The sequence below is a fragment of the Phacochoerus africanus genome, chromosome 8 (genome assembly GCF_016906955.1).
Source record: "Phacochoerus africanus isolate WHEZ1 chromosome 8, ROS_Pafr_v1, whole genome shotgun sequence".
Taxonomy (NCBI): Eukaryota; Metazoa; Chordata; class Mammalia; order Artiodactyla; family Suidae; genus Phacochoerus; species Phacochoerus africanus.
In genome coordinates, this window is record NC_062551.1 from 11285867 (window position 1) to 11298195 (window position 12329).

General features: G+C 39.9%; 1 protein-coding gene across 6 annotated transcripts in view; it reads right to left on the reverse strand.

The window, feature by feature from the left end:
• CNTNAP4 (contactin associated protein family member 4) overlaps positions 1-12329 on the reverse strand; it is a 278641-nt gene that overhangs the window by 86301 nt on the left and 180011 nt on the right. For all 6 annotated transcript variants that reach the window (XM_047790390.1, XM_047790392.1, XM_047790393.1 and 3 more), the window contains 2 exons: positions 7180-7351; positions 239-345 (listed from right to left, as the gene is read on the reverse strand). In XM_047790390.1, coding sequence (XP_047646346.1) covers positions 239-345; positions 7180-7351 — 279 coding nt within the window. The remainder of the gene's footprint in view (positions 1-238; positions 346-7179; positions 7352-12329) is intronic.

Below are 12329 nucleotides of genomic sequence, written 5' to 3' on the forward strand. Positions count from 1 at the left end.
AACCACTAAACCACTAGGGAACTCCCTCTTATGTATTTTTATTTGCTACTTTCACGACTTTATGGAGAGAGGTGTGGATTAAAAATAAACAAGAAGTAAACTGGATGCTAAGATGCTGGGTTGTGTATTCTAACACATGGTTGTACCTAAGTAGACGTACATACGCACAGCAAAGGGAAGGAAAACGAAACGAGGGAATCAGAACAGAAGAAAGAGCAAGCAGGTGTGTGTGGCTTACAGTTGTGGCAAGTGGCTCCGCTGTAACCAGTGTTTGCACAGTTGCAGTGGAAGGTGTCCCAGGACTGGGAGCATTCACCTCCGTGTTCACAGTAGTTGGGCAAACACCTAAAAGAAGGTGCAGAAAGAATTACTACTCTTCATTTTGAGACACCATGAAATATTGATAATTTACACACGATCATGTGAAAGAAGAATGTTGAGAGGAACATAAAGAGTAAACAGACCATGACTCATTGTTATTCAGTCTGTCATCATGGCACCTGAATCACAGAACGAAACCTTAGATCAATAAATTCATCAGATTTCAACCCATTCTCAGGTAGCTGCGACTGCTTCATTTTCAGCCTGTCCAACTATATCACGTCCCTTTCCTTTCCCTAAGTGACATAACGCTAATTCAACATGTTGCCAGAAATACCTATCGTTTACATGAAATGACACTTAATCATATGGATTTACTACAGGGAGTATTTAAAGGAAGAAGGAAAACAGAAGAGGGAAGGAAAGAAAGAAGTGGGAGGGAAGAACATCTCTCTTCACCTGCCGTGTACATCCAGGGATGCTGAAGGTGTAGAGTGCAGATCACAGATTTCAAGCAGTGGGTCAAGCTATGCAAGGTGCTCAATCAAAATCACAGGTGCTCCCAGGATATTTTTAAAATTTCAGAGAAATACAGGCATACTCAACATCTGTCAGAGACTGTGCAACCTACTAGCTTGTGGGACTTCAACTTCAATATTAGATCATAATACATTCCTTTTTTTTTTTTTTTGTCTTTTTGCCATTCCTTGGGCCGCTCCCGCAGCCTATGGAGGTTCCCAGGCTAGGGGTCCAATCGGAGCTGTAGCTGCTGGCCTGCACCAGAGCCCCAGCAATGCAGGATCTGAGCCGCGTCTATGACCTACACCGCAGCTCATGGCAACGCTGGATCCTTAACCCACTGAGCAAGGGCAGGGATTGAACCCGCAACTGCATGGTTCTTAGTCGGATTCGTTAACCACTGCACCACAACGGGAACTCCCGTTCCTTTTTTTTTTTAATTGTTCTTTCACCATTTTTCCCCATACAATTTTTTTTCTACTGTACAGCATGGTGACCCAGTTACACATACATGCATACATTCTTTTTTCTCCCATTATCATGCTCCATCATAAGTGACTAGACATAGTTCTCACTGCTACACAGCAGGATCTCATTGCTAATCCATTCCAAAAACAACAGAACTACTGAAAATCCAGTTCCTCAAAGATACTTTGAGAAACTGGATCTTCAGTAGTTGATTTAAAAAAAGCACCATGTGAAATCATGTTGAACAAAAATGAGGGGGACTAGTATCGGGTCTGATTCCAAATTTTAAAAGATTGTACAGTACATTAAAAATACAGTTAAAATATTTTTCAAATTAAATTATATATATATATATATATACACACATACATAATTTAAAAATATAAGTGGTATATGTATATATTACTTTTTCAAAAGGTTCCTAAATTGTTAGGACGTAAACACAAAATTGCTTGGAAATAAGCCACTTTTTAAATGAAAATGAATTTTAAATGAAAGCATTAGTTGTATCTTTGGCTTGAGACACTGTGAACAAATTGCTGAAACAATAAGGTACCAGGGACAAAAAAGCTGAGGAGCTTCTGGTATCAACTAAATAGCCGTGATCAAATAATAGACGCTTTTTCAAAATAAAATTGAGAGTTCTATTAAGGCTTGAAGTGTTCTAATTCACTCCAGATTAGAAAATAAATAAATTACAAGATCCATCAAAAATATATTCTTGATGAAGTTTCTGCCACCTCCTTTGTTAAAGCTAAGGCTGGGAACATCATGTCTTGCTTATAGGACTTTTCCAATTTTAACTGAAAATAATGTTATTGATTTTTTGATTTTTACTAATTATGAAACATAGATATCTGCTGTACAGAAATCGAACAATCCAGTTAACAACAGAGAAGAAATGTAGTCTGTAATCTCAATACATATAAAATTACAATAATCATGTGAGTGTATAAAATGTATTACATTCATAAAAGTAATCATAAAGTACATGCTACTTTACAACCTGCTTTTTAAGGATTCAAAAATAAATATGGGCATCTTTCCAGGCCAATTAGGTTTACAAGAATTCTAGCATTTTTATAGATTCACAGGAATCCACTCAAAGAATAAAGACGTATTTAATTTTTAAGTATTTCGAATCAACAACAACCTACAAGAAAGAGGGAATTATTTAACAAATTAAAACAAAAATAATCCTATTTGGTGATCAGAAAAGGACAGAGAAAGCTATGCTCTTTTTTTTTTTTTTTTTTCTTTTTAGGGCTGCATCCATGGCACATGGAAGTTCCCAGGCTAGGGGTCAAATCAGAGCTACAGCTGCAGGCCTACACCACAGCCAGAGCAACTCGGGATCTGAGCTCCATCTGTGACCTGCACCACAGCTCACAACAACGCTGGATCCTTAACCCACTGAGCAAGGCTAGGGATGTAACCCGCACCCTCATGGGTCCTAGTTGGGCTCCTTAACCACTGAGCCATGAAGGGAACTCCCAAGAAGGCTATTCTTTAACAGAGCTCAAATCATGTTTTAAAAGGAAGCAGACATAAGTGACTAAAAATGCCTAAAATTCTGAAAAATGAGTCCTTAATTATTGTGATACATGGGCCATTTCTACTTGATGTAGTGCTGAAAGAGATTGAATCCATCTTCCTTTATTTCTGATAGACTTGATTTTTCACATTTTTTTAAATTACAGTGTGGAAGACGAGATTGTGGATTTTATTTAAATTCGTCGTACATTGGTTCTCTTTGAGTATTAGTAAGTAACCTACGGCAAATTACATTGCAGAGTGATATGCTAATTCCACTACATGTTCTAAACAATTATCTTTTATGCTTTTCTCCCCGATGGTCACTCCCATACAAAGTAAAACAATCCATCAACCCATGTTTTCCCAGCCTTCAAAGCTTTTCCTTAGACATTTCCATAATGACTTACTTTTCATTGCTTGTAAACTTAAGCAAATGTATACATCAACATGCCCCAGACTGCAATGATATGTACTATATTGGTTTATCCTGATTTCCTGTTCGTTGCAGCTAAAATTTCAAAAGACTTCCACACAATGGAGAACTTGGTTGAAAGTAATGATACTGAAGTAAAAATCTACATAACATTATCACATTTAGGAAAATTAAACAAAGTCAGATACATATGGGTCCTAGGAACATGGAGACCGCCTGAATTCAGACCTCATATCCTTCCTCAAAACTATGACATCCACAAGAACCAGCCCTTCACCCCTCACATAACCCTCCCCCTAAGAATTAAACAAGCCATCTTTTCAGTATCACAGGAGACAGAATAACACCGTGATCTTGAATCGACTAGGGGAAAAAACACCACATGTGAACAGAAAGAAGAAAGAACAAGGGAAGGCTTAAAAGGTGCCTTGGGAGAGGAGAGGGAGGGAAGATGGTCCAATGGAGGTCCAAGCCCAAGGACCAGGTGATGGGAGGGGCTGGATGGTGGTGGTCCATGACGACCAGCCATGGTGGTGGTCCAAAGGCTGTAGGCTGAGGAAGCCAGGAGGGAGGCGCTGGGTCTCCCCAGGTTGCCTTGGTGAACATGGTCCCACAGCAGCCTCTTAAGTCTTGTCAGGAGTCTCTGAAGCCTGGTATCATTTGAGACCAGGCACACATCATACCCTCCGCCTTACTGCTCTCATGAAGGGTCAGTGATATCAAAGCTGAGATGGACCTTCCCCAATCAGTTAATATTCTCACAAAGTGGATATCAAAAGATGTACTTAATTCTCTTGCTTAATGAGTGGTTGGCTCCAAGCACCTTAATAAATATTTACGCCCTTAACAACTATCACTCTTGGGTTTTAGCCCCAAGGTATGGGGACAAGGACCCAGCTCCCTTTGCAGCTCTGTCCTTACCTCCGTTGAGGGACTGATGGCCCTCAGCCCTCAGTCAGCTCCTGACCCAAGGACACATGAGGACATGGGTCCACAGAGGACAAGGGGAGGGCTTCCAGCTGAATGTGTGTGAGTGACTGTAAGAAAGGTGTGAGTGTGTAAGGAGTGTGCAAATGATCTTATGTGAGGGTGAGTGAGCATGCTTGTGTGTGAAGATGCTATGGGAGTGTGAGAATGTGTGTGTGAGCACACTTGTGTACAGATGAATGAATGGGAAGGAGTGTGTGTATGTTGTGTAAGGGCCATATGTGGTGAGAAGCTTTGGGATAGGTGGGTGTGCATAAGAGGGTGTATCTGTGTGTGGGAGACAGTGCAAGAATTTTGTTAGTTTACATGTAAAGAATGAGTGTGAATGACTGTGTAGGTGTGAGTGTGAGCATGTGTGTAAATATCTGTACACCTTTATGTGTAGGTCTGATCCAGCTTAAAGTCAGTTACAGTAAAAAGAGAACTACATTGTTTAAGAATCTATAAGATTTTTAAACGTATTTTTAATGTCCTTGTCTGCTTTAGTCACAACTGATTAAAGCATAAAATTATGCGTTTATTACACATAGAGCCTGTGCAGCTTGGCAGGCAGACATGCACGGGGAGTCCCTGGAACCAGGGCTAAAATCTAACGCTGGCTCTGCCTTTAGCCACATCTTCTCAGCCAACTTAACCTCTCTGTGCATCTGTTTCCATATTTACAAAAAACAAACCCTCTTAAGCACAGGCTCTGAGAGTTTTTGTGAAGATTAGGTTAAATACATATTAATTATTTTATTTAAAATTAACTTTAGTACATAATCATTGCACAAGTCTCTCACACACACCTGCATAACCCCACTCACATATCCACAATCGTCTTTCACCCTCACACAAATACCAACCCACACAATCACATAAATCCTTGCACAGTAACCCATGCATATGCACACTCACACATGCACACACTCACACACGGCCAGGCATCCCTACACACACACACACACACACACACACACTCGTAATGTCACCCAGACACGCTTTCCCAGACCCCTCCCACACTCACATCATCCTTACACAAGTCACTCACACACACACACTTAAATACAGTATCAATTCCTGTTAGGGGCTTAGAATAAATACTGCCTGGTGAGGAGATTTATTTTTTTTTAAGTCTCTATGTTTTGGAAGTGACGTCAACAGGTAAACCAAAAATAGATGAATATATATTTTCTTCTGAATATAAGAGAATGAGTCGAGATACTTTTGGAAATTTAAAAGGTCTACAAATAAACAAGTTAGGTTGGTGTTAGCTGTTATTTTTAAGATTGCAAGGATTACCATTAGCCTGAAACTTGTCTTTAAAAAAGAAAGTACGGTCAAGATCTATCCATAATGTGCCATTTCGGAAAAGTGTTTTGAAAGTGTGGTACTGAAGCCATGTATTCCTCCACTGTGCCGTATCCCACTCGTTTACACGCGTGTACCTCTAGAAGGCAGGCCACACGGATTCCTTGTACAAAACAGCAGCTGGATCTACTTGTACCAAAAGAATGTTTGGTGACCATCACTCAAAGTGTGGATGACTGAACCTCCTCCCTCGTTCCTGGAGGCTATTACCTGTGGGGGGAGGACCCTACTTCTGTGAGTGATGTTCCCTAACCTCCCCCCACCCCCAGGAGCTGGCTCAGAAAGCCCTGTTACAGGCTTTAATCGGGACTAAGGTTCCCCAGCTGGTATGGCCATAACTATGGAGAGAGTCGTTATCATTTAATCCCCAATTCAATTGAGGTTTATCATCTCTATTCTCCCTTTCTATGACATCTTTAATTATAATAAAAGAATTATTTTACCCGTAAATTGAGTTAAATAAACACATTCATAAAGAGGAAATGAAGTCCTTCTAATCCACTGCTAAGCAAGATTATAATAATTTATTTCTACCCCTAGCAAAATATCTACTAGTGTGCAAAACAGGATCAACAGACATTGATAGATTAAATGGTCTTCAGATATAACAGATGTGTATTTATGTGGATAAAATGTTTCATACAAATAATGCTATTTTTAAAACTCAGAAATTACATATCTGTTCAAAAATACATACTGAACACCCCTCCATGGCTGGGGTTAAGTTTGTCACATTATTATTATTTTTTTAATCTGGAATGGCCATGACATTTCTTTGAACCCAATAATTAAAATTAATAGACTTGATTTTAAAGCATGACTGCCAAGATTATTTGGCTATAGTTGCTCATGCCTAAAAATACTTTTTAATTATTAACGATTAATTATTATTTTAAAAGCTACTCGTCCCCTGCAAAAGACTCCCACATCTTGCATGACCATGTCCTGTACTGGAGTTCCTACCGAAACTCCAAAATCAACCTCACCCTTTATCAATACTACGGCTCCAAACTTTTCCACAGGGGAATTTTCTCATCATTTTCCCTGCAGAGAAGATAGTAAAGGGTTCTTAAAGGTACCCATTAGTCCCACTGCAACCAGGGAAATTGCTATGCTTCTGAAATATTATTCGGCTCCCAGAGAAGCAAAGGCCAGTTTTATACCCCACCACAAAGGTCTCTGATTTATTGGTACCTGACAATTATAATACTGTTAGGGTATCCCAACCTATTGAGTTCAATGATATGTTTTGATACATTTCTACCCCTCTAAAATGACAGCAGCATCAAAAACAAACAAAAAAAATCATCTTTTGTGAACTGATACCTACGTGTGCATATAAATAATAGTCACATGACTTCTTCCTAAATGTTCCATTGGAAATATGAAATATAAAAGTAAAAGCATATTTTTCTTATTTCTAACATGAATATTATCTATTTCCTGTCAGACAAATGGTGGTGGGGAAAAGGAGAGAAAAATGTTCATTTTGTGCATAAATTTCAATCTGTGGCCGAAAGTTTGAAAATGGACAGGTCAAAATAAAGGTGAGTTTTTGCCTTTACCTGTCCATGATTCCACAGGAGTCGATCTGAAGGTCACTGAAGTTCCCGAGGGACCCCTGCTGGACTGAAATCAGATCTACCACCTTGTGACTGATAGAAATGAGTCTCATACATCCCTGAAACCCACCGAGTGGGCTTTTACATTTGGATCCGACACTGTTGTCAGGACACCCTGATAAAAACAAAACAAGATTAATCAGGATACATGGTAATGAATCATCACGCAGCATCTTCATTAAAAAGATAAAAGAAATAGGCATTTGGTCACTGAATTAAAAGATGAAAAAGCCCATTTCAGTCAACATTCATTTGGTCCAAGCCATACATTGCAATTCATATGAAGTACTTCTCTTTATTACCAGAGGATTCACAGGAAATTACTACTGTTATAAGAATCATGTGCAAGGACGGTTTAACTTGATCCAAATTTTAAAAATACACATATAGGCTCCAGAACCCTAAACATGTCAGCCAGTACCATTAAATAATGTTTGACTTAAACACTGGAACTTAGTCTTTCGGAATGCAAAAAGAGCATGAAAGATGGAAATGTGCATAGGTAAGAAAAGATAAATAAAAAATGTTGAGATACCTCTGTGTTTAAGGCTATTCAGAAAAGGATTTACAATGACTTGGAGTAAAATTACAAACTACTGGGAGTTCCCGCTGTGGCTCAGGGGTAATGAACCCAACTGGTATCCATGAGGATGCCGGTTCAATCCCTGGCCTTATTCAGTGGGTTAAAGATCTGGCACTGCCGTGAGCTGTGGTGTAGGTTGCAGACATGGCTTGGGTCCCGCACTGCTCTGGCTGTGGTGTACGCTGGCAGCAGCAGCTCTGATTCAACCCCTAGCCTGGGAGCCTCTATATGCCACAGAGGTAGCCCTAAAAAGCAAAAAAAAAAAAAAAATTTACAAACTATTTTAGTAATTACTTTCCATGTGCCTATGAAAGACATATACATGCATTTCAATAAATCATAATGGCTTAATGTCAAAAACATTTCACTGTTTGACTACTCTTTGCCTCATCAAAGAATGTTCCATTTATATTGATTTTTTCCTGACATTTATCTAAAAGTTCTTTCTAATTATTTAAATAATAAAGGACTATAATATTAACCATTATTGTCTAGGGTTTAATGATGTTCTAAGTGTTTCTCTATCCAAGTGAAATAAACAATTTTATGGAGTATGAACACATATATTATACTTATGTATTTTTCATTAATCTTTCTTTGCCGTTATGGTTGTCAACCACTATTACAATTTCAAAGAATAAGAAATGAATCAGCAATTTACTAATCCCTGTACAATCCATGCTGGTTTCCTACCTGGGAATTTCCGCTATAATTAAATATTCTGACAGGATATTTCTCCTTCATGCTTTGTTTTCCTAACAAAACACATTTACACAGCAAGGCCAGGATTCATATTTAGAACTGTTATCAGACACACTGAAATACTGCATTTTAAGCAATGGAGACTGAAATTTCAAATTTACTATATCAAGAAAAGGTAATGAAAGCTTTCTGAGTATCAATTTATGGTACATGGTTCTACACACTTTTTCAGTGCTTAAATTTTTTTCTGTGGTGCAGGATATGGTTACCCTCATGTGGATGTGTTTTCTAGATGACTTATTAACCAATTAAGAATGTTAAAATACAAACTGAGGATAATAGTGCAATACGATTTGGGGCAACTACAATATGCCAGGAATATAAACAGCTCTGCTAATCTTTTTCTCTCCAGGTGGTGCTTCCTGACACATTTCAAACTATTTCAGAAGAAAATGCACTGCGCAGTATGCCTCTAGGGAGCACAAGGAAGCAAACTCAGTGTCACAGGGAGAGGTCAGAGAACTTTACAGGGAGCACACGGGTCATGTGATGAGGCCCTTCACACTCCTGGATACAATGTTTAATAAGCAAGAGATTCTGGGTTCAACCCAGGCGAACCTCATTAGTCTACAGAAACAGGCATCCACAGATTAATGTAACACAACAGCAGAGAGCAGCTCAGCCCTGAACCGCTTTGAGATTAAAGTGTTACAATATGAAGATTTCCAGGGATTACTTGATGCGGAATTCACGGATGGGGCCATTACTCAAGGCAGGCAGCATCTTACGCACCCCCTGAGGATGGCAGATAAATGATCACTGCAAGTCCCTGGACCAGAAGTAAGATGTCGGGCTTGACTTCATGGTGGTACAGCCAGTACTACCATGGATGGAACATGTCTGATTTCCCCAAGCGGGAAAGTGAAGATTCTGCACGCCGTCTAGTCTCTCAGAGCTAGCCCTGCATGGTGTGTTATTCCATCGCACAAAGATTGCACAGGGGGATACACAGAAGTTGGACCTCAATCTGGAAAACCCAGATTTAAAATTTATGGTGTACAAGTGATAAAAGCCCACTGCAGTGATTTTTTGGAAAAGCACACATTTGAGGAGGAAGGAAAAGTCAACAATGGGCAGAGAGTGGCATGTGGTGAAGAATATGCAGATTTCTGTGAGTTCTGGGGCAGCCCACCCTCCCAATATGACAGTCACTCTCCAGGCTGACACAGAAAATAGATACAGCCCAGGCTGGTGGGACAGACCACCCCTCTGCACGGGGGCACTGCAGCCAGGTTAGATGGACTGCTGATAAGATAACTGGAAACTTGCAATTGAATTTAGAGAGAAGCAAATGAGAACTGATGGGAAGTGTCTCGGAACATGGGATATTTATTTACTTGAAGATAAACTGGCTGAAGAATTAACTGCCTAAGGAATGCCTTTCACCTGGAGAAAATAGATTCTAGGAATAAAAAGGACTCTCGTCCACACAGCAGAGATGGGTGATCAACTGTCAGGTTTGCTCTGGGGGTGGGAAGTGAAGAGGGCTTTCCCAGGCTCTGGGAGATCTGGTCACCCCATTGCCAGTACCACTCAGGAAATCAGAGTCCCTGGGCCAGTCCTGCACTTTAGGCGACCCTATCGTAACCCTCCTCCAGCCATGCTTCTGCCCAGGGCCCCAGGAGGCCTCGCAGGGGAAGGTGAGGTGCCCACTAGGAGCCACCCCCCCCCCAGTCTGCTCCCAGAACTCACAATGCCCAGCCCAAAAGCTCTACTTGGGATTCAGGAAGGATGGACCTCCTCTCCCTGGTCCTGGAGGCAAAAGGTTTGGGGGATGAGGGAGAAGTGAGGCAGCAGGAGGGCTCCCGCTTTCCTTTGGACTCTTGACCCCAACTCTGGGAATGTTAGGGTACCCTGGGGTTTGCAAGCTATGTATTTAATAGTAGAGAATCTTATGCCAAGATTGAACATATTCTGGTACTCAAGGATACCAACTGAGAAGATGAATGAATAAACAGAGATGGGGAGTTTCTGTTGTGGCTCAGCGGAAACGAATCCAACTCGTATCCTTGAGGATGCAGGTTCGATCCCTGGCCTCCCTCAGTGGGTTGGGGATCCGGTGTTGCCGTGAGCTGTGGTGTAGATCACAGACGTGGCTCGGATCCTGCATTGCTGTGGCTGTGGCTGTGGCACAGACAGCAGCTACACCTCCGATTTGACCCCTAGCCCGGGAACTTCCATATGCCGCAGGTGCAGCCCTAAAAAACAAACAAACGAGCAAATAAATACATAAATAATCAGAGATGACTAAGTAAACCTAAGATTGGTTGTTTAAGCTCCAGCCCCGAAGTTGGAAATATATTATGGGAGCTTCCACAGTTTATTGTTTAGGAACTCAGGAATACCTTAATAGATGTCAAATCATGAAGAACATGACAGGAGGGATGAAAGCCCAATTCAAGACAGGGGTTACCTGGGGAGATAAATAGGTCTGCTCACAGAGGGATACATGGATGTTGGTAATATTTTCTTTCTTAAGCTGGGGAATGCATGTGTAGATGTATATTTTTTAAAAATAATTATTCTTTAAATTATATATATGATGTAAGATGGGAGCAATAAGAGGTAACTGGGTGTGGGGCATATGGCAACTCTCTGTCTTTCTCTTTGGTAAATCAAAACTATTTGTAAACCATACGTTCATTTAATTATAATGGTGTATAACATGTATCATAAGACACAAGCAAAATCACAGCGTGCACATGTGATATGTTTCATTATAATACCATAGTATGAATAAAATCAATCAAAATTTTCTATGAAAAAGGCACCATTAAATCTGAACACGCAGGATGTAAAGCAATTTAAGAGTGATGATTCCATTTTCACAGCTTACACTTTTACGTGGTCTATTATTTTTATCATCTCTTTTTTGCATCATTTAACAAAATTCTTAGGTTTTTTTTTTTTTTTTCTTCTCTCTTTTGGTGCTTCTAAATCTTTTCCTTTAAAGTGAAAGCTCTTAATTAAGCTGTTCTAACATAAATCTTCCTTGACTTACGATGTGGTTACATCCTAGTAAACCCACTGTAAGTTGAAAATATCCTAAGTCAGAAATGCATTGAATATATCCAACCTACAGAACATCATAGCTTAGCCTCACCTATGTTAAACATGCGTAGGACACCCACATGGGCCAACAGATGAGCAAAATCTTCAAACCCAAACCCTAGTTTATAATAAAATGTTGCATATCTCAGCTAATTTGTTGAATACTGTCTTGGGAGTGAAAAACAGATGGGTTGGATGGGAACAGAATGTTCACCCTTGTGACTGTGTGGCTGACGGGGAGCTGTGGCTCACTGCCACGGCCCAGCATCACGAGAGAATATTATACCACACATCACTATCCTGGGAAAAGATCAAAACTCAGAGTCATTTTTACTGATTGTATATAGTTTTGCACCATCGTAAAGCTGAAAAAATCTAAGTCAAATGTTCCTAAACCGGGGATTGTTTGTATGTCTTAGCACCTGCTTAAGGAATGTGTTCCTGCAGATTATCAAAGTCAAGCATATATTCCATAAGGTTTCATAAACAACTTGGTTTATACATGAACAAATCTCCCTAAAAGAAGCAATTATATCTTTTAAGATTGTTGGCATCATGCTGCCTTTCACAATAATGGATTATGTAGGGAGGGGGTTGGTTTGTTTCCTCTCTATATAAAATGAATGATTCATGGTCTGTGTATTTACTGGAAATTCTTAGAAAGGAATTCTATGAATAATGATTTATTGGTGAATAA